The 26,465-nt window shown below is 39.9% G+C and overlaps 1 protein-coding gene across 4 annotated transcripts in view; it reads left to right on the forward strand.

Moving 5' to 3' along the window:
- Positions 1-26,465, forward strand: part of CGRRF1 (cell growth regulator with ring finger domain 1) — a 30,481-nt gene continuing 4,016 nt past the window's right edge. For 2 of the 4 annotated variants that reach the window (XR_006218858.1, XM_007083332.3), the window contains exons 1-4: positions 229-537; positions 14,022-14,161; positions 21,256-21,433; positions 21,840-21,987. Coding sequence is in view for 3 of the 4 variants with exons in the window: in XM_007083332.3 (XP_007083394.1) it covers positions 434-537; positions 14,022-14,161; positions 21,256-21,433; positions 21,840-21,987 (570 nt within the window). In the remaining variant the exon portion in view is untranslated. Of the gene's footprint in view, positions 172-228; positions 538-703; positions 809-14,021; positions 14,162-21,255; positions 21,434-21,839; positions 21,988-26,465 lie in introns of those variants that run through there. The other 2 variants (XM_042989725.1, XM_042989726.1) reach the window with 2 other exon arrangements.

Genomic DNA, 26,465 nt, shown 5'->3' on the forward strand with positions numbered 1-26,465 from the left:
ACATGCGGGATTTAGACTCTATGACGTGGATTTCTCACTGTGCCTCCTCTCTGTGCCATCTGAAAACCTTACCTGAGCCTTGGACAGAGATGGCCGGCATACGTGTTTAGAATTTGCCGCAGAAAAGCCTTGACCTCTAGGACAGACAGACGCTCCCTGGGTACCAATCCGGTGAGTCGAGCCAGGCACCGCCCCTCTGCGAAGCCAATAGCTCGGGACGGAAGCAGTAGAGGCGGGGCCAGCCCTGCAGGCACCGTTGTGATTGGCACGCCGGCTCCCGCAGCCCGAGAGGTTGCCCCGAAGACTAGCCGGAGAACCCGGGGCGAGTGCGGATCTACAAAGTTTGTCAGCTCCGGGGCACCGTAGTGGCTTTTACCCCAGCGGGGTGGGCTGGGCTGGGTGGCTGGAGCTCGGCTCAGTTTTGGACATCCTGATGGCCGCGGTGTTTCTAGTAACGCTGTATGAGTATTCGCCGCTTTTCTACATTGCGGTGGTCTTTACCTGCTTCATCGTGACCACTGGCCTGGTATTGGGATGGTAAGTGCCCCGTAGTTAGAAACAAGGAACACAGGGGCGGACCGCTGGGGCGTGGGGTCGCGGAGAGCAGCGGGCGGGGGGCGGGGGCGAGCATCGGAGGCGGGGCGGGGGTGCTGTGGGGCTGGGGCGCCTGTGGCTGTGGGGGAGCTGGTGTCGAGAACTCCTACTGGCTCCTGGAGGAAAACTAGGTGCGGAGCGCACCTGCATCGCTGCTCTGCATCACTGTGCCGTCCCTGTCGCTGCTAGCATCTGGGGGTGGTGCCGGATTGAGGTATTTTACCCAGCTTTGTGTCTAGCAGATAAAGCAGTTTGTGAGGGCCTCGTCTTGGTGTTGAGATAGAGTGCTTGTCCAGCAGGCTTCTGTCCCGGATTGGGGCCTACTGTGTGCCCAGAGTGAAGTCAGTCACCTGCGCTACAGTGCGCCGACGTGGACAGTAAACACAGTTGATTGTTGTTCTGACCAGAACTGAGCACTTGGCCTCAGATCTTTCAGCGTAACTCTGAACTCTGTTACCGTTTGAGAATTTAATGGTCTCTAGATAAATTCCACGCCATTTGGAGTAATATTTAGTCGAAAGAGTTATGAAGTCACAATTTTAGAGATAGAAAAGACCTTTGAGATAAGTTGTATTAACGCGTGGGGACAGTTTACCCATTGGAGACAAGGAGAATAGACTGTTAGATAATCCCTGAGCCGTTCTTCTAGCTCAGAGATTCTAAAAATTCTCTCTTGAGGAGGTGCCATTGTATCATGTTTAGAGAAGTCTTATGAATACAACTAGTTGAAACCATCTTACTAATTCATCCACTGAGGAGAGAAACATGGGCTGGATTTTGAAGAATAAATATTTTGAGAAACAAATGGAGTTAAATGTTTATGGTAGAGAATAGAATGCATTTCAGAGATACAACGAGCAGAGGGGCAGAGGAAATGTGTTATTGAATAGCTCAGCCTGTGTAAAATGAGTTTTAAAATAACCTGTGATCACATATATGGGATTACTGTACAGACAGGAAACAAGCCCCCTCCCCTTTTTTAACATTTATTTATTTTTGAGGGACAGAGTGCGAGTGGGGGAGGGACAGACAGTGAGGGAGACCCAGAATCTGAAGCAGGTTCCAGGCTCTGAGCTATCAGCACAGAGCCTGACGTGGGGCTCGAACCCACAAACCGTGAGATCATGACCTGAGCCAAATTCGGATGCTTAACCAACTGAGCCACCCAGGCACCCCGGAAACAAGCCCTTTCTAGTTTCTGAAACTATATGCCATCTTTCAAAACTAAGCACAGTTTTAACATTTCCATACTGTTTCCCACTCTGCCAGCAGTAGAGCACAAAATTCCTTGTTTGTGGGTAGGAGAAGACTAAGACGAGTCTTAACACAATTTGTTATTCTTGGTTCATCAAATTTTATTGCTATTTATTGTTCATTTCAAGAAAGTTTGTAATTGGATTTACAACTTGGTTGCCCAAGTGAGAAAAGCAGTCTTTACACAGGATTTCTTAATGACTATAGTGTTAGTATTATTCCCTTAAAGAAATGTAATTTTCTTCCATTAAATGTAATTTTCTTCCAATAGGTAACTAGTTGATCATTGCATTATATCCTTAAATTTTAATTTTCAGTAGGCCAACTAGTTAGATATCTTAGATGTCTATCTATAGTATTGGGAAGAGAAAAATGAATGAGGGCCGTATTGATAATGACAGTGGCATCTGTGGGTAAAGGTAATCAGGAACCTCATGTTTATAGTGGTTATGAAACAGACTTTGGAGTCAGATGGGCCTAGATTCAAATTCTGGCTCTGCCCAGTTTTAAGATTTGTTTTGAGAACTTAATGATTGCCTAACCACTCCACTGAGGTATGACTTTGGAAGGGTAGAAGGCCAGGTAATTGTAGAATTTTTGGAAGTCTGGGCTATGCATTGCTGAGGCCACAAGACCATGTAAGTGCCAGTCACTTTCATTCTGATTTGGACCTAACCAGTTATCTTGAGTCTTGGTTCCCTTTACCTTGGTTAGCTTTGCCCATGTAGATCAACTTTTTACTAGTGTTTATTTGCTAACCTAAGCCAAGGCAACAGATTCATTGAGCAGAAACAAAGAAAACCATTTAGATCTCACAAAAGCAGCTTTCCAATAGTACCCCAGACCGAAGGTAAACCCATTAAACCACTGTGCTTTTCACCCATGTTATTTCTTTTTAAAGTTTATTTATTTATTTTGAGAGAGACAGAGAGTACATCTGGGGGAGGGGCACAGAGAGAGAGGGGGAGAGAGAATCCCAAGCAGGCTCTGCACTGCCAGCACAGAGCCTGATGTGGGGCTTGAATCCACAAAGCCGTCAGATCATGACCTGAGCCGAAACCAAGAGTCGGATGCTCAACCAACAGAGCCACCCAGGCGCCCTCCCCCATGTCATTTTTTTTAACCTCCCCAAATATAATCCCTGTTGGTCTTGTGTCTTCGCTGTAATGGCTGTTATCTCAATACTACTCTGATTTTCTTTCCCACTGCTTCTTTCTACTGTTCTCCTTGTCTGCTTGCACTGTGTGGGAGTGGAGAAAAAACAGGAACATCTGACTATTGGAATCCTAATAGCAATGGCCAAAAATCATGCCACTGAGAGTATGGTATTTCTATTTAACTCGGTGGTGGTTTCTGTGAGCTCTAGTAGCTTATTAGGCTCTTGCTATTTGCCAGGCACTGTACAGAAAGGAGACCAAAATGCCATACCTCCTTCAACAGTTTCAAATAACGAGGGACCCTGACGCTGCAGCTGCTCCCTGCTTCCTCTTGACTACAGGTCATGAAGCTTTTGTCCCTCAGCTTTGTTGCACCTCTTTATATTCTGTTATGTGAATCTGGGACAGAACCTCTAAACCACATTTCTTCTTGCTGGCTGGCTGCCTAGCAGGCTTTGCCAGTAGGGGAGGGAGAATGGAAGGCTAGAGGACACCAGGCCTTGCTGCTTCCTGTGTGACTCTTTTTCTTGTCTGTCTCACCACAGCGATAGTGCCTCACTCTGCCATTAACAGTTGGTCCCAGTGTTTTCAGTTTATAGTTTTGCACTCTCTTAGAACCGCCTATCACACCCCTTCAAAGATACCAATACCTTTCCTGAGATCTGAGCCCCAGCTCCATGGGGGTCCTTCTCCAAATTTCTAAGCTGTAGTAACTCTCCTCTATTACTGTTCTAGGAGTGATAGCTTCTTCCTACTGGTACTACTTCTATGATAGTCACTGTCCCCTTTTTGCTTTTACAGTTCTTCAATATCTGGTTAACAATTCTTCATATTAAATTCTCTCTGTTAGGGTCGCCTGGGTGACTTAGTTGGCTAAGCATCCAACTCTTGATTTTGGGTCAGGTCATGATCTCACAGTTTGTGGGTTCGAGCTCCGCATTGGGCTCCACGCTGACAGTGCAGAGCCTGCTTGAGATTCTCTCTCTCTCTCAAAATAAATAAGTAAACTTAAAAAAAAAATTCTCCCTGTTAAAATAACTGGTGTGCTTTTGGTCTCCTGATTGGACTTACAAAAGATATTAATAAAGAAATTGTTACTAAGATTGGGATCCTGGGGGAGAACCTCTCAAAGATGGGCTTCAGAGATTGCTTTGGTCATATCTTTAGCTCTTTGTCAATGGGATAAAAGGTCCTAGTAATGCATGGCATGTATTGGCATCACAGTTCATTAAATGACTATTTTTGGTTGATTGTAATAAAATGATTTCTGACGTTAAGTGCTTTGGGGACCCAGTGGCTAAAGTACTTTTTGACTACAAGGACTGAGGGATGGTTAGGTGGTTGTCTGAGACCACTGGAGCCCTGATAGAAGGAAAATGACAAGCTAAGATCTTAAAACACCCAGGTCAAGTCTTAGAGTCCAGAATCAGAGATTCTGTGGTTCTAAAGCACTTTATTTCATATAGCCCCAGAACTAAACATTGAACACAGTTTTAATTGTGCTGGGAATAGAATTAGGGGTGGGGGGCGGGAAACAGAAGATCCCAAGCAGGCTCCATGCTGACAGCAGCAAGCCTGATGTAGGGCTCCATCTCCCAACCGTGAGATCATGACCTGAACCGAAGTCCGATGCTCAACCGACTGAGCCACCCAGGCACCCCTGAAATGCCATTTCTAGCAGTTTTGTGTTTTCCTCTAGATGGTTCCAAGAAAATTCTTTCCAACGCAAGTGTATTTGGCACCCTAAGCAAATACAAACTAAAGTCATAGCCTTTTCCTAAGGAGGAATGTGGGCTCATTTAGGACACTGAGTGGAAAAAAGTAGAGCCCTTAGACTTAGACTGGGGACATCTAAATTGACTTGGATAAAGCTGAGAATCTTGAAACCCCAGTCATTCTGACTCTCCCTTGTTGGAGGCAGCCTGCTTTCCATGTGTGATAAAATTGGCCTTCCCTTGCTTGAAGGTCCTGTAATAACCTTGCATAGGGTAATTGCTTTGCAAAGGATGTCTGTACTCAGACCTATCTCTGTAACCTATTGCTATGAGGCCTAGATCTCTTCATGCTCCAAAGGACAGGGACAAAATATAACCTGGTTGGAAAGAGCCTAGCCTCGAAAAGAATTGCAAAATTTTACTAATTTGTATCATTGGGAAGGAGGAGTATGTGTGAGAACAGATTGTAAATAGGTTAGGCCAGGGAGGAGAGACTGTAACACTAAATCAGATAAAATTTATTGATCTGGCTTTGTTCTCAAGAAATTCTGAATCTAAAGTATTAACTCAGATTTGGTTGACGAAAATTTGGACTCAGTGGTGGCCTATATATAATAAGGTTAAGATGGATAAAACTTTCCTGTCATAATGAGGAAAGAATCTGAAGGCTTAGGAAAATAGGAATATTGGACTGGATTTAATATGTGCAACTTGCACACCCACCCACCTATTGTATCCTTCAAGAGTGCACAGAAGATAGACTTTTCATGAAAGCACTGAGAAATAAATTTCCAAGAGGAGACTTGTATCCTTGAAAATTTCTGTTCTTTGTAGTCTGTTTATGATAGTGGGAGCTCCTGATGTGAGGTCCAGGGGCACCTCACAGGAGTCAGGGTTGACTTGTGTTCCATAATGGGCAGTGGAGGACAAAGCGGAGATTGTTTTGGCCCACAAGGATCTTTGGCAGTGACTAATGGCTTACAGTGTCTCTAGGAATAAAATAGATAGGTAGCCTACTAAATGCTACATGAACTACATAGGAAAAACTTCATGTCTGGAGCGGGAAACCTGACTTGGGTCACAACAGTGGAGAGTTACCACCTTTCACCCAGTTTATAGATATAAGCCAGTCCATAGACCTGGAGCCTCTGATTAAAGGGGAGATCAGGTCCCCTTGAGGAAGGACCCCATATCCTTCAGTGCTTCCACAAGGACATAACTGTAAATCATCTGCCAGATCTTCCTTAGAGGTTGTTCTTTCTCAACTGCAAACATGCTCTTCTGTACTCTGTTTGGTGATACTGGGGCTGGGACTTTGCAAACCGCATTTCTCTTGTGCTAGTTTGCCCCCGATTAGGGTCTGCCAATAGGTGATGCTAGAAAGAAACCGGAAGGCTAGAAGAGGAAGAAAGGACTTCCTCTTAACAGTTTGCTTCCTTTTCCTGGTCTGTGTTCCTGCAGCACTCGCCTTTATCCTGGCGGTGGCAGCTGGCCTGAGAACCAGCAGTTTATTTACAATTTACAATTTTTCCTCATACCTAGAACTAGCCTTATCGTACACCTCCAGAGATAACAGTACCGGCTGGCCAGCACTCCCACCACAAGTCTGCATGCCACCTCTGGGGGATCCCTTATCCAAGTTTCTAAACGGCATTAATCCTCACTCTTCCCTTTGTTTCCCCAGTCCGAGGAGGGCGAACTGCTTCTTGCTAGGATACCTCAGTGTATCCTAGTGTTTCAGTCTTCAGTACTTGGTGAACAGTTCTTTACATTAGTATTAAATTCTTTATGTTTAAATAGCAGATGTGGCTTCCAGTTCCTGCCAGCCCTGCCTGATACACTGACCTTGACCATTTCTCATCCCACTTGTCAAATGCAGTAGGTTGTGTGTGTGTGAGGAGGTTGGTGATGAGGCCCACATTCCTCCTTAGGAAAAGGCTATGACTTTAGTTTGTATTTGCTTAGGGTGCCAGATACACTTGCGTTGGAAAGAATTTTCTTGGAACCATCTAGAGGAAAACACAAAACTGTTAGAAATGGCATTTCAGGGGTGCCTGGGTGGCTCAGTCGGTTGACCATCGGACTTCGGTTCAGGTCATGATCTCACGGTTGGGAGATGGAGCCCTACATCAGGCTTGCTGCTGTCAGCACAGAGCCTGCTTGGTATCTTCTGTTCCCCACCCCCCCCGCCCCTCCCCCACTCACATGCTCTCAAAAATAAACAAGTAACAAAAAAAGATACTTAGAAATGGCATTTCAAACCTTCGTAGGGCCTTAAGATCACTTGTTCTAATCCTTCATTTTACAAATAAAGGCACAGAATTTCAGAGATTGTGTCACTTTCCCAAAGTCTTATCGTTAGCACAGTGGTTCCCTCAGAGACAAACATCCTCCCCCCACCAAGGGCTTCCCCATAAATGGTCTTTATATCCTGACCTAGTGTCGGCATCCAGCTAGCTGTGTGAGACCATCTTTGGGAGACCACCGGGAGAGAAGCCCTGCCCAGCCCAAGTTAACAACTGCCTGTTAGTTTTCTGATTGGCTTGAGAACTCAAGGCTGAATGGGTGATCAAAACTGTTTACAACCGAGCCTAAAATTTTAGCTTCAAAGTAAACTTTATTTACGAGGGGCTCCCTGAGACTCCAGATACAAAGAAAGGAGGTCCAGTCTACCAGTTCAGCCTCTGGTGAGAAGCTTTGGAAGTGTGTGTGGGGTAAGACATTAATTATATAGGCAGTATGAAAAATGTGGTCAGAATTGAAAGTCCACAGATCATTGCTGTGCTGGAAGTTTAAACAATATGAAGAAGTGCAACAAACAATTTAGAAATGGGAAAAACCAGAAGTATAGAAAAATCCAGGAGGAATAAGTATAAAAATGTAACAGTAAAGGAGAGAGAATGGAAAATTCTCCATACGGAAAAAAAGGGGACTAGGTTTATATAAAAGAAAGTAATGTTTAGAAACGTTTATTTAGTTGGTATTCCATTACTAACAGTTGCCAAAATGACTTTGAGTGGAAAAAGATAAAGATGAAATTTGATTGGAAAGAAAATTGATCAGTTTTCTATTTTATTATTCCTTGTAATGTCATATCAGATACACGATCTGATACACAGGGCATCAGTGTCTTATTCAAGTTTTGGACTACAAATGTGGAAAAGCCCAGATGTTAGGATGGTGGCCAAAGACACATCACTGGGTCTGTTTATCAGTATTTTACAGAACTGTTTGTCAGCAGCAATTATGGATTACTATTTGACCACTCTCCAATTTTTAACTTCACTCCAGGTCATCTCTGCATATCGGCTTTTGAGTAATGCGTTAAAGATAGAAATATTGGTCACATCAAACAGATTAAAACTATGAAAGTTATGGATTTTTGTGCAAAAATGAGCAAGTTCACACTGAGTCAAGTATGTGAAAAAGTTTACTAGGCTGAAAGTTCAACGTGAGTCACCAGTGTGTCAGCTGCCCAAAAAACAGCTTTCGTGATCTTAGTCTACATTAAACATAATGTTTAGGACAAAAGGTGTGGTCAGTCTGTGACATCACTCTATTACACAGTGAATTCTACACTCTCTCCTCTCAAGCCTTGTTTCCCCCAAAGCATAAGGATATTGGGGGAACAGGACTGGTGAAGTCAAAATGGACACAGAGCCTTGCTTCAGCATTGGCTGCTCTAGCCATGGTTCACTAAGTTCTTTGGGAGGACAGGAATACAAAAATGTCTGAGATCATAATTCAGAAACGTAGCAGTGTTCGGACATAATTCAGATAAGGCAGTAATGAAAAGCCAAAGAGCAAAAGCATTAACCTTAAAGGAAAAGGTTAATAACTGTGTTAAAATTAAGAACTCTGTTCATCAAAAGAGACCTAGTATGAATGTGAAAAGGCAAGATGTAGAAAGGGTGAAGATATATGCAACAAAGGGCTCATATTCAGGACATATAAAGAGTTTCTATAAATAAGAAAAATCAGTCATCTGAGAAATAGAAATGAAAACCATAATGCAATGCCACCATACACCTACCAGGATGTTCATTCATAATGTTTTGGCAAGGATTTGGAGCAAGGGGAGCACTCATTCACTGCTGGTGAATATACATAAAACAATTGGTAGCATTATCTGTTGAAGTTGAAGAAGCACAGATCTTATGACTGAGAAATACAATTCCCAGCATGTGTAGACCTACTAGAAATGCATCTAAGTGTATGTGGACCAAGCACCTTGTATGAAAATGTTCACTTAGGGGGCGCCTAGGTGGTTCAGTTGGTTAAGCGTCTGACTTCGGCCCAGGTCATGATCTCACGGTTCATGAGTTCGAGCCCCACATCAGGCTCTGTGCTGACAGCTCAGAGCTTGAAGCCTGCTTTGGATTCTGTGTCTCCCTCTTTCTCTGCCCCTCTCTAGCGCACGCTCTCATTCTCTCTCAGTCAAAAATAAATAAAAAAAAAAAAAAAAGAAAATGTTCACTTAGGCATTATTCATAATGGTCGATATGTGAAGACAACTTAAATGTCCATTAGGAGTAGAATGACAGTCGGTTAAGCGGCCGACTTCAGCTCAGGTCATGATCTCGCGGTCCGTGAGTTCGAGCCCCGCGTCGGGCTCTGTGCTGACAGCTCGGAGCCTGGAGCATGTTTCAGATTCTGTGTCTCCCTCTCTCTGACCCTCCCCTGTTCATGCTCTGTCTCTCCCTGTCTCAAAAATAAATAAAACGTTTAAAAAAAAAATTAAAAAAAAAAAAAGAGTAGAATGAGTAAGCAAGTTATAGCACATTTACTATGCAGAATACTATACAGCCGCAAAATGCACTAAGTATAGCTACAAGGATGAATCTTCAGGCATAATGTTGTAAAATAGTAAAAAAAAGTATACACAGCACACTTCCACTTACATAACAATTCAAAAACAAGTATTCTAAATTAAAATAATAGAAGTCAGGATAGTGGAGAGGGAAGGGGTAGTGCTTGGGAGGGGACACAAGAAACTTTCCGAGGATATCGTTTGGGTTCTTTTTTTTTTTTTTTTTAAATGTCTATTTATTTTGAGAGAGAGAGAGTGTGAGCATGCGTGGGGGAGGAGCAGAGAGAGAGGACAACAGAGAATCCCAACAGGCTTCACACTGTCAGTGCAGAGCCAGACATGCAGCTCTATCCCACAAACTGTGAGATCATGACCTGAGCTGAAATCAAGAGTCAGACACTTAACTGATTGAGTCACTCAGGTGCCCCTATTGTTTGGATTCTTAACCTAAATACCAATTGCTTTCTAATTCATTGAACTATGTTTTGTGTGTTTTTCTGTGTGTATGATACCCTTCATGGTAAAAAGGTTATGTAAGATAAAAAGGCCCAGGGTTTAGCATCATTCATAATACTGATTTTTAAAAATGTATATAAGTCAAGTCAAGGACTTTAGGGTATTAGGAAATGCAGACCCAAGATTAAGCATGAGGCAGAGAAATAAAAAATCAAGGGAGATGAATTTCTTTTAATAATAGGTGTGCTTTGGCAGTTCTTGATAGGATGCTGGGCCAAGCAGCCTTGGATAAGCATGTTTAAAAAGAAACACTTTACATCTCAAATTACTTGTTCCATTCTGAAGTATTTACAAAGCCACAGAACAGATACGGCATATCTTCCTCCAACATTGATTTTATGTAAAGATTTGGACAAATAATATTTTTATATTAAAACCAGATATATCATGGACTAAAAGCAGAGGAATTCCATGCTCACAATAGATTGCTTCCAGATTTTTCTCCAAATCCCTGCTTTTTGGGTTTCTGGACCCTAAACCTTTAAGATTTTTTAATTGAAATTTTTAGGTACAGCATGATAAAGTACCTGAAATATAATTCTTGAACCACAGTAGCACGGAACACAATGAGCTCTGGATTCTAGTTTTTACTGCTGGTAGTGTGGGTATAAGGAGTAGTCAGGGAGTGTGGGTAAAGAAAAAAAGGGGGGGGTAGGTGACAGTAGGGGGAATAAAAATGATGAAGGGGCCAGGGAATATAATGAGGAGTATAGAATGGTGTTTTCTTCCTTTGTTTTTCACTCCAAGGGATGAAAGGAAGAAGAGGAAGGTGTTATCTTATGGCTCTCATAAGAAGGTTATATCTCGGGTCCTAACATTTCACATTCCTGACTTAACCTCTAAAAGGCACTGGGCCAGGAGTGCCTGGGTGGCTTAGTTGGTTAAGTGTCCAACTCTGGATCTCAGCTAAAAGCACTGGGCCAATGTTGAGCAGTGGAGTGGACTCAGAGCCTATGGGGTAACTGATTCTGAGGTTCAAAAAGGAGAAATTACTGGATTTGTTGTTTCTCTCTTGCTCTCCTGCCAACTCCGAAGTCTACTCCATCATCAACATTATCATTGCTTAGCATGCCAAACCCTGTTATAAACGTTTCCAGAAGGGAAGACAGTTACACCGAATTGAGTGATTGCTTAAGGACACATGGCTGTAAAGTGTCTTGTTTTTTATTTTAGGAGGAAAGCAGTTTTTCATTAAGTACAATGTTAGTTCTACATATTTATGGCTGCCCTTTATTGGGTTAAGTTCCTTTACATTCCTAGTTTGCTCACAGTTTTTATCAGGAATAGACTTCAGATTTTAGCAAGTGCTTTTCCTGCACGTTTTGAAATAATCATATGGTTTTTCTTGTTTAGTCTGTTAATGTGGTAAATTATATTAAATTTTTAATGTGATATTAAGGCATCACTGGGTCATGATGTATTAGCCTTTTAATATATTGTTGGATTTCATTTGTTAACATTTTGTTAGGAAGTTTTGCATCTGTGTTCCTGAATGATAACACATCTGTAGTTTTCTTGTTTGTCTCTGTCCCTTCTCTGCAGACTGCATGAATTTATCCTTCACCTCACTGATGTTTGGGAGGGAGGGGTTGTCCAGCCTTTTTTTTTTTTCCTCTCTGTGTTTCATATTGGATCCTTTCTGTTGCTATGTCTTCAAATATACTGATGTAATGTAATGTTCAGTTAGCTATTAAGCCTGTCCAATATATTTTTCATCTCAAATGTTGTATTTTTCCTCTTCAGAAATGGACTTAGGTCTTTGTAAGTATTTTCCATGTCTCCATATAATATTCTCAATCTTTACTTACTTTTTTGAAAATATGGAATATTGTTATAACAATTATTTTGATGTTCTTGTCTACTGATTCTAGTATTCATATCATTTCTGGGGTCTATTTCTTTTGATTAGTTTCCTCATTATGGGTCACATTTTCTTCTTTGCATGGCTGTTGATTTTTTATTGGATGCTAAACATTGTGAATTTTACTTTATAGGTGTTGGATGTTTTTGTATTCATATAAATATTCTTGAGTTATGTTTTGGGACACAGCTAATTTACACAGTTTGATCTCTTAGAGGCTTGCTTTTCAGCTTTTTTAGGCAGGACCAGACGAGCCTTATCTAACTGTTCTATAAAATGAAATTCATCTGGAGTGTAACTTTATTCCATGTGTTACGTTTATTGGTTTTCCCTTGGCATTAGATTTATTCACGTGTTTTGAAACTTTGGTTTGCGTCCTAAATTTTAGTAGAAGTTTTTCCCCCTCCCTTTGTCATCACCCTTGCTGTTTAACCATCTCACAGTTGCCTTCAACCAGATTCCTAGATGCCCCCTAGTCAGGCACCAGGTCTTATAATGACATATTGATATTGATATTGGCCTAACTCAGCTTCTAGATTCAAGTTATGAACCTAGCTCTGGCTCTTGTCTTGAGTGGACAACCTATAAGGTCCTCTTACTGTGTGAAGGCTTACTTGCCACAGCCTGCTGCCAGACTCAGGACCCATCAAACCATGGCGTCAGCCTTACTCATTACCTTATATTTCTTTCCTTTTTCAGAGCCATAAAGATTTGTCCTTGAACCCAACTAAGTCTCTTTTTCCAACATTTTATTATTAAAATTTTCAAATATACAGAAAACTTGAAAAAATTACAAAATGAACATACATATGCCCATCGCTTAGGTTCTACAATCAACACTTTGCTGTCAAGTCTTCATTACTTATTTGTAATCTTATTTCTTGATCATTTCAAAGTAAGTTGTTACTCTTCCCGTAAATACTGAAGTATTGCATATTATTAGCAATGTTTGTTTTTGTTGGTAGTTCCCTTTTTTTCTTTTGAGGTATATTTACACACAATGAAATGTGTAAATCTTCAGTGTTCTAAAACACATCATCTATACAACTCAAACCTCTGTCAAGATATACAACATTGCCATTACCAGGGAAAGTTTCCTTATGCCCTTTCCCGGTTAGTCCATACACTTACCCCCCCACCCCCCCACCCACCCCCCCCACTCCACCCCCACAAGCAACCACTGCCCTGTTTTTTTATTTCTGCCATAGATTAGTTTTGCCTGCTCTAGAATTTTATACTGTGGAATCATATAACACATACTCCTTTGTGTGAGGCTTCTTTTGCTCGGCATGTTGTTTTTGAGATTTATCCATGTGGCTGTAGCAATAATTTACTCCTTTTCATTGCTGAATACTACCATTCCTTTGTTTAAACTCACCACAGTTTGTTTACTCATTTCAGTGGGGTCTCTTTGATTTCTCTGTTTATTTTTTATCTATCACTGTTAAGTGTCTGGAGAGAAGAGAGAGCATCAAAGTATGTATTTAACTGTGCCATTTTAACTAAAGTCCTCCAGCTTATGTGTATTCATATATATATTTTTTTTAATTGAGTAAACTTAGCTGCCTTCTAGTTTTATGAGGGATTGAGTGTAGTCCCTTTCATTTTCCTTCTAATCCGTTTAATATTCATTATCGCATTTTTATATGAAATTTGAAAGTAGAAAATATGTTATATAAATGAAGTGCTGTATTTGGTATTTAAAGGTTCTCTTGTCCCATTAATTATATCAAATAGTCTGCATATTAAATATGAATTTGTTTCTTGTGTTATATAAAAAGTTCAATAATTCTTATGTTTTTGCTGTTATATTTGGTACAGTTATCTATAATGACTGTACTACTTTGTTACCAACAATAATGTTAACAATAGAACTCTTTGTCTTCAAGAGTATGTCGATTCAGCCAGCTGAACAATATATTGCAATTATGTATGGGACCTCTAATCCCTCAATTCTAGATTAATTCTGTGATATAATATAGATTGAATAACCTAATCTCTTTTGTGATGCTTGTGTTAAAAGCGATAACTAATAAAGCACAACATACTTCACATAGAACAAAGTTTCAACATTTGCTAGAATTATGTATTATTTTATTTTTATTTTTCTTCAGGTTTGGCTGGGATGTTCCAGTAATCCTGAGAAATTCAGAAGAGACCCAGTTCAACACAAGAGTTTTCAAAAAGCAAATGAGACAAGTCAAGAATCCTTTTGGCTTAGAGATCACTAATCCATCTTCAGCTTCAATTACAAGTTGGTGACTATTTTCCAGAGACTTTTTTTTCTTTCTGTGCCCCTTTCTCAGCACTTTAATTTTCTTTCTTTATTGCTTTCTCTTCTTTGGACTTAACAAGTATTTATTGAACATCTGTTTTGTTCTGGGAGCTATACTACGTACTATGGATACAGAGACTAATTATTCACAAAACTTGCTCCTCGGGAACTTATCAACTAGCAAACCAGAGGCAAATATTTGTGTAAGAAGAATTAAGTATCACAGATGTTAATAAGAGAAGTCTGGCATTTTCATGGGTCTTGAGTGCAGTGAGAAATGTACGGATGGTGTAGTGTGAGCACAGTTAACATAAGGTTGCTAACCTTCTGAAGAACAACTTTTTAATCTGAAATAGTGGTATTTTGGGTATAAGTCATTTTGGTATAAAATGTTATTTTGAGAGATGGTAATAAGATGATAGTTGTTTGTTTCTGTGCTTTTTGGAAAAGTAAACTGTCTGCAAGACTATTTAGGAACCACTGGAGTGAAAGATAGAGGGAAAGAAAAGAAAAAGAAAACAAAAGAAAAGAAGGGGGATGGGAGGGAGGAAGGAAAGAGAGAGAGAAAGAAAGAGACAGGGAGGAAGGAAAGAGGAGAAAGACAGAGAGGGAGGAAAGAGGGGAGGAAGGAAGGAAGAAATGGTTAAGTTTGCTGAGGTGGGGAGGCAGGCATAAAAAAAGCCTCATAAAGAATGTGCTGGGTCTCTGTCTTATTTTTCTTTTCTTTTCTTTTTTTCTTTCTTTCTTTCTTTTCTTTTTTTTTTTTTTTTTTTTTGAGTAGACTCTTGAAAGGTAAGTAGGTGTTTATCTCATGGGGTTGGGAGAAATTCTAAGTAGAGAAGAAGCATGAACAAAGCACTGAGACAGAAACAGAGAAACAATAAGTAGTTTGTTATGGAGAAAACATAGGGTGGGACAGGTAAGAGAGAAGAGTGGAGGAAGACTCAGGTTCTTTGCAGGGGCCCTCCATAGACAGATCCTATTACCAGGATAAAGAGTACGGGAGGAACAGCAGGTTTTGGAAGAAAGGTAATGAGTTCAGTTTTGAACTTCTGGACTTTGAAGTGCTTTTGTAGCAGTTAAGTAGAGATGGGTGGGCAGTTCCAGGTACAGTTCCCATAACTCTACAAAGATTTCCAGGCTGAGACCCTATCACCTTTTATACTTGCTGACATTTCAGGTATCTTAAAAACAAACAACCCCAACCTCTCTCAGCTTTTTACCCTATTGGATCTACTGTCCCCTTTCTCTCCCTTCACAGCCAGCCTTCTCAAAAGCGAAGTGTACTTGCCTTCTTCCCTTAGCCTGCTTCACTTTCCACAGATGTGATTTTTGCCTGTATCCCTCCATTGAAATGGCTTTCCCCAAGGTTACTGATGACCACTTCTGCTCCCCGACCCTGCCCTCCTGCCCCCGCAGTCAAAAAATCCAGTGGACACTTTGTAGGCCTGAGTTAGCACTATCTCTGCAGTTTCACGGAGTTGACCAGTCCTTCCTTCTTGATACCCTGCTCCCTTGGCTTCTGTGACCCTTCTGCATAGCCGTCTTCCTGTTTATAACTTCCAAAATCACTTGTCGAAAAGCAGCGTACTTAGTAAATAGGGATTATCAACCTTAAGTAAATATTGATTTATAATGAAAAAGTACAAAGTTTCTTATTCTTCCTTAGCTATAAGTACTATACTATTAGCCTATGAATTGGAGAGAACTAAGGACCTCTTTTTTTTTTTTTAATCCTCTATGGTGGATAAAGGGTTTGTTCTGACATTTTTCACTTGGGAAAACCATGTTTAAGATATGACACAGATAGATAAATAAATACATAAATTAGAAAAAGGGGTGCCTGGGTGGATCAGTCAGTTAAGCGTCTGACTCTTGATTTTGCCTCAGGTAGTGATCTCACAGTCATGAGATCAGCCCCATGTCAGGCTCCACACTGGGCATGAAGCCTGCTTAAGATTCTCTCCCTCTCCCTCAGCTCCTACCCCATTCACATGTGTGCTCTCTCTTTCTCTCTCTCTCTCAAAAAAAAAAAAAAAAAGATATGACAGAAAATTAACCTGTTTAGAAAATATGACTAATTAAAATGTACAGAACAGTTGTAGTTCAGGGGTGCCTGGGTGGCTCAGTTGGTTAAGCCTCCTGACTCTTGGTTTTGGCTCGGGTCATGATCTCACAGTTTGTGGGCTCAAGCCCTGTGTTGGGCTCTGTGCTGTCAGTGTGGAGCCTTCTTGGGACTCTGTTTCCCCCTCTCTGCCCCTCCCCTGCTCTCTCTCAAAATAAACAAACTCATAAAAATAAATAAGAACAGTGGTAGTTCAAACAGTGGTAGTTTGGTGACCTCTGACCTCTGTGGCCAGGCACTTGGACCTGCTCCAGTGTCACATCTGGGCCTTGAGCAGGACTCCTGATATAAAAAGCTACCAGTACAAAGCCGTCCTTCCTGCCACACAGTTCCACAAGCCTGGAAACGCTGAAAAAGTAAGAACTGATTAATTGTGACCAAGCAAACACACTTGTGAGTTGGGAAGTGTGAGGAAATCCGTCAATTTTCCTTTCAGGCAGAAATAGTTCCCCTGTAAATGTTAGAAGCAAATGAAAAGATATCCAGTAAGTAGAAGACCTGTCAGCCACTAACCAACAATACCATTACCAAAGCACACAAAAAATTTTTTCGATGTGTGGGTTTATAGCTTGCTTCTTGACGTATTTTAATTTTTAAAATACCAGTGCCTATCATTGATTGTCTTTCTTCTATGGGGAAATAAGGAGAGGGATTTTGGTGGGAATTAAATTCGGCAGAATAGAATTCATTTGTTTAAACTGTAGAACAGTGGATATCATTAAAGATGTCTAACCAGGATATTAAAATAATATTCTGGGCAATATTTGTGACATTTTAAAAGGTTATTTCATCGGATGTGTAGATAGTTTAAAAATCCAGGTCCTTGGGGCACCTGGGTGGCTCAGTTCGGTTGAGCATCCAACTTCAGCTCAGGTCGTGATCTCAGGGTTCGTGGGTTCAAGCCCTGCATCGGGGTTTATGCTGACAGGGAGGAGACTGCTGTGGGTTCTCTGTCTCCCTCTCTCTCTGCCCTTCCCTGGCTTGTGCTCTCTCTCTCTCTGTCTCCAAAATAAATAAACATTAAAAAAAAAAAAACAGGTCCTTTTTCACCACTGTCCCCAAAGTGCTGGGTATGTAGGGGAGGGAAGGGGACTATCTGGAGACCTGATTTACTTGAAAATGAATGAGAATCAGTTTTAATCTTAGTCATTTGGCTCTCTTTACTACGGGTGGGTTGCTGGGATTTCTTTTGTTGTTACGTGGTGATACTATGTTTGGATTTATGATGTTTCCATGTCCCCAGTGTAAAAGGTTTTATGGATATGTTGGTTGAGTTGAATTCATTTGGGCCAGAAATTCTCCTGTCCCTTTGTAACGGCTTCCTTATTTTGGCTTATTTACCCTGGTGACACTTAACAAAGGTGAAAGGGTAGACAAAATGACACACATTGCATTTTGGGAGGAATTTGTGAACCTCTATTCTCTCCAACGTAAAATTTTCATCTCCCAGTACTCCAGATTTATTACCCTCATGCATGATCACCTTGTACGTTGGTTCTTTCTCAGGGTTTCTCCTCAAGAAAGTTTGTGGCTTTTCTGCTGTATTGTTTCTCCTTTCTTTAATGGCTCAACTCATTGACCATAGTTCTTGTTTTTTGCAATTTTTTGCAAGGCTGTCTCTTATGCTGGGCTTTATTTGGCTGTTACAGCTAGGCAGGTTAGGGCAGGCTGAGAGAAATCACCCCCCTTTCGGTTAGTTTAGATTCTGAATTTTCTGCTTTAAGGCCGTGTTCCAAGTCTGCTATTGCTGTTGATCTGACATGGCATTGTGTTTGCACTGAATTTTAGAAGACTAAGAAAATGTAAGAATGAGACTGTCTGCAGAACAAGTGGGAAAAACTAAAGGGAGAACAGCTTTGCCCCGGGGGGATTTGAACTGACATCAGTTAGTGTAAATCAAAACATTATCTTCTCAGTCTGTGTCCTAGACAAGTTTAGGAAAGATTGTGGAGAGTAGAATTTATAGATTCTATTCTTCTTTCTCACAAACTTATAATATTAATTTCAGAGACATACTCTGTTGAAGTCTGCTTAGTATCCAGTTGTCACTGGTCTCTGACACTCTCCCCATTTTAGTCAAGTCTTTTATGCAGCTCTGAATCTCTGGATCTCCATTTCTTTTTACACAGCAAATAAACTGGGTAGTTTTACATGTTTTAGAACTTATCCTCCCATGGTTCTTTGTTAGTGTAAGCACACACATGGGTATGGATGTCCCCTCCTGTGACATAAACGGTACTATGCTATAAACTTTCCTCCACCTTGCTTTTTTCGCTTAACAATATATTCTGAAGATCATTCCACAGTAGAATATACAGATATTTTGCTATGCTTCAATTCTTTTTTAAGAGCTGCAAAGTACTTCATTATAGAACATTCTATATTTTATTCATTTAATCCCCTATCAATGGACATTTGGGTGGATTCCTGCATTTTGATACAACTGATGCTACATACATACAATTTTTCACATTTTTGCCAAGAATGTTAAATCATTTTCTGGGTTCCTTTTTTCTCTTTTTTCATTTTCTTTTATATGCCTTTTCTATTTTTTCCTTCCTTATCTACTTCATCTTTTTTTTCCTTACCTTATGTGGTTCTGTGGTAACATAAAGAAAAGGATGTATGATTTTTAATATATATATTAACTTCAAACATGTACATTTTATGTAAAATAGTATAAATGGTATATACTGATATGTTTTATTATAATATGTAAATTAATATGATGTATATTAAATTTAACATATAAATATATATTTAAATGTGTATTGTGGAGTGGTTTTTTTTTTCAGCTATTTAATAGCTAATTGAAAAATAATAGCTAATTAAATTTTCCATTTTTTTTTAAGTTTATTTATTTATTTTGAAAGAGAGAAAGAGAGAATCCCAAGCAGGCTCCAGCACTCAGTTGCAGAGCCCAACATGGGGCTCAGTCTCACAATCATGAGGTCATGACCTGAGCCAAAATCAAGAGTCTGACACTTAACTGACTGAGCCACCCAGGCACTGCAAAATTTCCCATTGTTGAATTAATACCCGATGATTAGAATCATATAAAACTTTGAAATCAAATTCTGTTCCAATTACCTATGCAAAGTTCCTGCCAATTAAAATTTTTGCCTAACTGTGATTAGAAATTATACTATGTCATTGCTAGTATGCATACCCCCAATCTGAAACTCTATGTACATACTACTGATTACTGAGCAGAAAAGTGAAAAACTCAATTTTTGGCATCCTGTAGAACATCTTATGTTTGTGTATATCCTTCCAACACATACTCTTGATCACCTTTTAAAAAACACATAATGGGGCACCTGGGTGGCTCAGTTGGTTGAGAGTCCGACTTAGGCTCAGGTCATGATCTCATGGTTCATGAGTTCAAGCCCCACATCAGGCTCACTGCTGTCAGCCTGTCAGTGCAGACAGAGCCTGCTTTGAATCCTCTGTATCCTGTCTCTGCTCCTCCCCAGCTTGTGCTCTCCCCAAAATAAATAAATATTAAAAATAAATAAATAAAAAAGTATCCAAAAAATTATAAATAAAACAAAAAAAAAATTACACAACGTATCAATCAGAATTCCTATTAGCATATGTGCTGCCGAAGTGAGCACAAGAATTCCTATTAGCAAGCAACAGAAATGACCTCAGTAAAAGGATACTGGGTCGCTGACAGAATTGCCAGTAGGTTTGGAGAGCCAGAATCAGAGACCAAGGCTATTCAGCCAAGAACAGTGCTCCAAACCATGTACTTAAAAAAAAAAAAATTTTTTTTTAATGTTTATTTATTTTTGAGAGAGAGAGAGAGAGAGGGAGAGAGAGAGAGAGAATGTGAGTGGGGGAGGAGCAGAGAGAGAGGGAGACACAGAATCCGAAGCAGGCTCCAGGCTCTGAGCTGTCAGCACAGAGCCGACATGGGGCTCAAACTCACTAACCGCGAGATCGTGACCTGAGACGAAGTCGGACGCTTAACCGACTGAGCCACCCAGGTGCCCCTTGAACCGTGTACTTTTGATCTAGTAAGTCCAGTGCCACCAAGCACCAGATACCGCACTTTCCACTAACAGCTGTAGAAGACACTAGATATTGCTGCCCTTGAACTTGATACTGCTGCAACTGCCATAAGCAAGGGAAAAAATCATACAGGTGGCACACAGTAAGTCCTATGTAAGTGTTTAATAAATAGGTAAAATGATACAATTTGTAGGTCTGCTTATAATTTACTTTTTCCACTTAATCAGGTTTACTCAAATTGTAATGTTTTTTTTATGCTGAAAGCAAATAAATGAATGAGGACGTTGCTATTAAGCTCTTCATGTTTTGGAATCCCCATTCTTTCCCTAGGATATTTTGCATATTACATGGGACATTAACTGTATGACAAGAACATATATTAATGTTGTCAGTATGTATATTAATATTAGTAAGGCTTGATTGCTCTTTAATATTTTTTCCTACTGCAGTGGTCATCTTGTGGACCCCATGAGTTAGGTGTGTCCACTTTCAGAGACAGCTCTGCTCTGAAGGTTGTATATATCCACTTTTGGAGACAGCACTACTGTTTCTTGTCATTAGGATTATATATGCTGTTAGAGTGGTAGGTTACCAATAGTGAATGATATTTCAGTTTTTAAGATGTATGTGAGAGAAGTCTTTAAGTCACACACTCAAAATGAACTTGATAATTTCTAAGTATAAATGTGTAAATAATAAAGAGTTTACTGATGGTGCTTCAAAATCGTGTAGATGTGGAGTTTTTATATCACTTGTTTAGGGACCAGTTCCTTCATTTACAGGCACATACCCTTTAATGAGTTCCTTTTATGACATCACCTTGGCCAGCATCCAAAAGGAAGCTTTTGTTATTCACTGTGTACCATTGTATTAGAAATTACATTAGGTAATTTTCTTCTCTTTGTCTTCTTTTCTTCTTTGTTTTCTACAGCTGGCATAACTTTGACAACAGATTGCCTTGAAGATAGCCTCCTTACATGCTATTGGGGGTGCAGTGTTCAAAAATTCTATGAAGCTCTACAGAAGCACTTTTATTGCTTCCGAATAAGCACTCCCCAAGCACTGGAAGATGCTCTGTATAGTGAATATCTTTATCAAGAACAGTATTTGTATCCTTTTATCTGATATATCCATTGACAAATGAAAATTTTATTTTATTTTTTTTAATTTTATTAAAAAAAATTTTTTTTAACCTTTATTTATTTTTGAAAGAGACCAAGTGTGAGCGGGGGAGAGGCAGAGAGAGAGGGAGACACAGAATCTGAAGCAGGCTCCAGGCTCCGAGCTGTCAGCACAGAGCCCGATGCCGGGCTCAAACTCACAAACTGTGATATCATGACCTGAGCCGAAGTCGGATGCTTAACCGACAGAGCCACCCAGGCGCCTCGACAAATGAAAATTTTAGACATTAGACTTTTTATGGGTAAAATAAACTATTTGCTAAGTTACTGTTACCTTTGGTGTATTACTGTATTTTTGGTTACAGTGGCAATTTACCTTTACATTTTCAAAAAGTATTAAAAAGGACAGCAAAGAAGAAATATATTGCCAGTTACCAAGAGATACTAAAATTGAAGACTTTGGTTCTGTGCCCAGATCTCGCTATCCATTGGTAGCACTGTTGACCCTAGCTGATGAGGATGACCGAGAAATTTATGATATTGTAAGTAATTTTAAAATTCTGGAAAAATTCCTTCGAGTGATTTGGATGATAGGTCATAATTATTTGGCAAATAAAAAAAGTTTTCTTGTAATTCTTGAGGACATACATTTGGCCCAGACACATTTTTCTTAAAAAAAGGAATCCATGGGAAATACAGTTGTATAATTTTTATACATATAACAGCTCCTTCAGAGTATGACTTTTCTTCTCCATATGTTACAAGAATATGATATTATTTAAAAAACAAAAGGTATATTGTAGTTGGCTAGATTTTGGGAAGCATGTTTATTCTTAACATTTTTAACACTGAGTAAATAAGCATTGGAATCATCTGCAGTGCTCAATTTTAAGAGTGTTCCCTCTTTTCTTTGCATGCTTACAGTCACCTTGTTTCCGTCTTAGCCCCTGCCACATCTGCATCCTATATGTGTTTGGTTCCTATATTTTCAGTAATCTCCATTTCTCATTATGTGCCAATTATTTCTTTAGTCTGGTAGTTTGTCCCTATTAGGAAGATAAAATCATCTTAGGGGCGCCTGGGTGGCTCAGTCGGTTGAGCGTCCGACTTCAGCTCAGGTCACGATCTCGCGGTCCGTGAGTTCGAGCCCCGCGTCGGGCTCTGGGCTGACGGCTCGGAGCCTGGAGCCTGCTTCGGATTCTGTGTCTCCCTCTCTCTCTGCCCCTCCCCCGTTCATGCTGTGTCTCTCTCTGTCTCAAAAATAAATTAAAAAAAAAAAAAAGTTTAAAAAAAAAAAAAAAAAAGATAAAATCATCTTGGAGATCTAAGAGGACTTGAGCCCTGACATTCCTCTAAGTATAGTAGAGGCTGATACATGAAGTAAACTTTTGGTGAAATCCTTTCATGGTAAGAATGCCCTTATACACAATTTAGTACTTGTCAGAAGTGCATGATACAGATATGTTTATTAATAAAGATACGGTAACATTTTATGATACTTTCTAAAGTACACAGTATATTCGCTAACATTAACTCATTTACTTCTTCCAACAACCTTGTGTGTTAGGACCAATATTCTTTTTATAAAGACTGAAATAGAGTCTGAAGAAAAATCTCAGTCATTCAGGAAGAGATGGAACCAGGGCTTGATGTAATAAGCCTTTGTAGTCCTGTGCCAAGTGCCTTTAAAAAAAATATTTTTAAGGAATATCTCCTCGAAACAAGTGTACATTTTCTTGCATTTGGAAGGTGCAGACCCTTATTGAGAAATCTAGACCCTGCTCATACAGTTTGGGTTTTTAGCCTTACCAAGTTGAAGTTCCATTGAACCGAAGTCAGTTTGGTTTTTCTAAATTAGTCATACTAATAGTGGTGTGTTTCCAGAACCTAATAATACACTGCATGGAACACAGTAGGTGCTCACTAAACTTGATGCGGGGGGGGGGGGGCGGGGGGACACCATACCAAGCAATGTTGGTGAACCTCATGGAGCTTGACAGCAGGTCAGTTGAATGTGCACGAGGAGTGAGGAGTGCATAGGAGAGATCCTCTGGTTTCCTCCCCTTCCTGCCCTTCACCCCCAGCCCCCCACCCCTTTCCAGTTGAAGGTAAATAAGAACTGTCAGGTTGGTGTTTCATATTTCCAGCCTCTGTTCTTTATCCTGCCCATCCCAGCAAGGTAACCCTTCCATCACCACTGTGCCTCCCATGTCTTCTCTGCTCCCCTACTTCCTTCCACTCATTCAGAACAGATAGGGTCAGATCTGTCACCTTCCTCCCAGCTTCTCCTTTTGGTTTCTTTTCCGCTCACTGAGGGGAAAACCTAGGGAACCTATCTGTTTAAGGTATTCAGTGTCTTCTTCGTTTTCTAACTTTCATCCTCGGTCTAGACAGAGGAGAGTGTGTATGTGTTAAAATGTATATAACATAAAATTTACTGTTTTAATCACTTTCCCGTGTACAGGTCAATGGCATTATAAACAGGGAAAGATTTGCTATCAGGTCCCTGATCCAACTGGAATGAAACCTATGTGGCCCAGCTGTACATGTGGGAAGCTCATTCCCACAGGGGAGCCGGTGTCCGGCCCTCAAGGGTTAATAGGCATTTTCTTTTTACTTTTGTTTATTTTTTTCAATGTTTATTTATTTATTTTGGGAGAGAGTGCGAGCAGGGGAGGGACAGAGAAAGAATCCCAAGCGGGCTCTGCACTGTCAGTGCAGACTCTGATATGGGGCTTGAACTCATAAATCATGAGATAATGACCTGAGCTCAAATCAAGAGTCTAACCCTTAACCAAGTGAACCACCCAGGTGCCCCACTTTTCCTTTTAAAGTCTCCCTGCCTGGGTCCTCCCCTGGGTCTTTTCTTCTTCTCAGGCTCCCTCCCCTTTGTCCTGTTAATCTTGCTTCTTATCTCTCAGATTGGGCCTAATATTGGAACTAAAGCATATTTGTTAATATAGTATGTATTAATGTTGTCTGTCCTTAATTTTAAAAGCAAACCAAACATTTGGTTTTTCAATATTTTATCTGGGGGTGAGAGTCTAAATATATATATAAATATATATATATTTTATTTAGGTAGATTAAGGAAAGCAGGGTTGTTATTGCAATATTTCGACTTTGAAATTTTTTTCATTTTTACTCAATTATATTAAATATCTGTATTACTCAAATAATATATGTTTGTGGCAGGAAATAGAATTAGAAAATCTAGATAAGCCAGAAGGAAAAAAGCATAATCTCCTATATTGTGTCATCCAAAGTTAACCACTGTGAATATTTGTCTGTATCTTTGCAGACCTTTATATATGGAATTTTTAAACAAAAACAAAAAATTATATGTACTATTCTGAGACATGTTTTCATTTAGTATATTTTGAGCATCTTTTCCATACCAGATTTATATCTATAGCTACCTATGTATTTATAACTCGCATGATAGTAGCTTCTGAAGCTTTTAGTATTAAATCCAATGGCAGGATTGTTCATGTGAGATGATAACATTCTACCAATCCTGTCATTTTGATTCAGTATTGCAAGCTTCTGAAACCATTAACCAAATTATGAAATCCTGATAGAGCTATAAACAATATTATATGTTTACAGCCATAGAAGGGTTCTGTTTTTAAACTTTTTCTTTGCATATAATTTCAGAAACTTGCAAAAACAAAGAAGCAGAAGAACAGCCCTATACCTTTTACCGAGACCTCCTATTGTTAATTATTAACATTTGCACTGTTTGCACCATTACTTGCCTATGTGTGTGTATTTTTTTAAATGAATTGAGAAGTTGTATGAATGATTCTTTACCCTAAATATTTTAGTGTGTATTTCCTGATAATAGGAATGTTCTCTTATATAAACACAACATAGTTATCAACTTTATAAATCTGACATTGATAAAATATTTGATCCAACCTATTACCTATATTCCAATATGTCAGTGGGTTTAGCAGTCTTCGTTACAGCATGTTTTTCCCACCAGTACAGGTTCTAGTCTGGAGTCAGATACTGTTTGTCTTGTATCTTTAACCTCTTTTAACCTAGAACTATTTTCATAGCCTGTTTGTCTTTTACAACATTAGTATTTTTAAAAAATGTTTACTTATTTATTTTGAGAGAAATAAAGAGAGAGTGTGTGCATGCATGGCATGGGATCAGGGGAGGGGCTTAGAGAAGAAGGGAAAAGATCTTAAGCAGTCTCCACCCTGTCAGTGCAGAGCTGGACAAGTGGCTGGATCTCTTGAACCCTGAGGTCATGACCCCAGCCGAAACCAAGAGTCAGATGTTTAACCAGCTGAGCCACTCATGCAACTCATGACATTAGCATTTTTGAAGAGTATAGTCACATGCACCCTTTTTGTAAAATAGTACAGTTCTCATTTTGTGTGTCTGATGTTTCATCATGATTAGATTGGAGTTGTGCATTTTCAGCCAGTCTACTTCACAGGTGATGATGTGTGCTTTTCAGGGCGGCACCTTTCCAGGCATGGGCAGTTCTTTCCCCTCATTAGGGATGTTCATTTTGATCTCTTGGCAAGGTGTTGTTTAATTTCTCGTCTCTTCAATTTTTTCCCCTCTCTTGCAAATAGTAAGCAGTTGGTGTAGGAGGGGCACTTTTAAGACCATGCAAATATTCCAGTTTTTATGAGAATTTCCCCCTGGATATAATATCCGTTGATAATTCTTACCAGATTTTATCTTTACTATCATGGTTGCAAAAATGATTGTTTTCCAACTCCAGCCCGCCAATCAGCCCTCAGTATTCTACTATAAGCAAGAGACCTCCCATTTATGTATTTATTATCCATACAGCCTCAGGAATTCCTCTTTTCCCCCAGTGGTTTATAATTCATTACTGAATTTAATTATTTTGGTGCTCAACTGCCCTCTCCTTACTTTCTGCCTGAAGATTTATAGTCAAACTCTGTGTCCATAAATTACTCAGATTAGTTCTCCTAAAAGTCAAAAAATACTGTATAAATTAGAGGTGTACTCAGGTGTTGCTCTCATCCCT

Source organism: Panthera tigris, chromosome B3, assembly GCF_018350195.1.
Source record: "Panthera tigris isolate Pti1 chromosome B3, P.tigris_Pti1_mat1.1, whole genome shotgun sequence".
Taxonomy (NCBI): domain Eukaryota; kingdom Metazoa; phylum Chordata; class Mammalia; order Carnivora; family Felidae; genus Panthera; species Panthera tigris.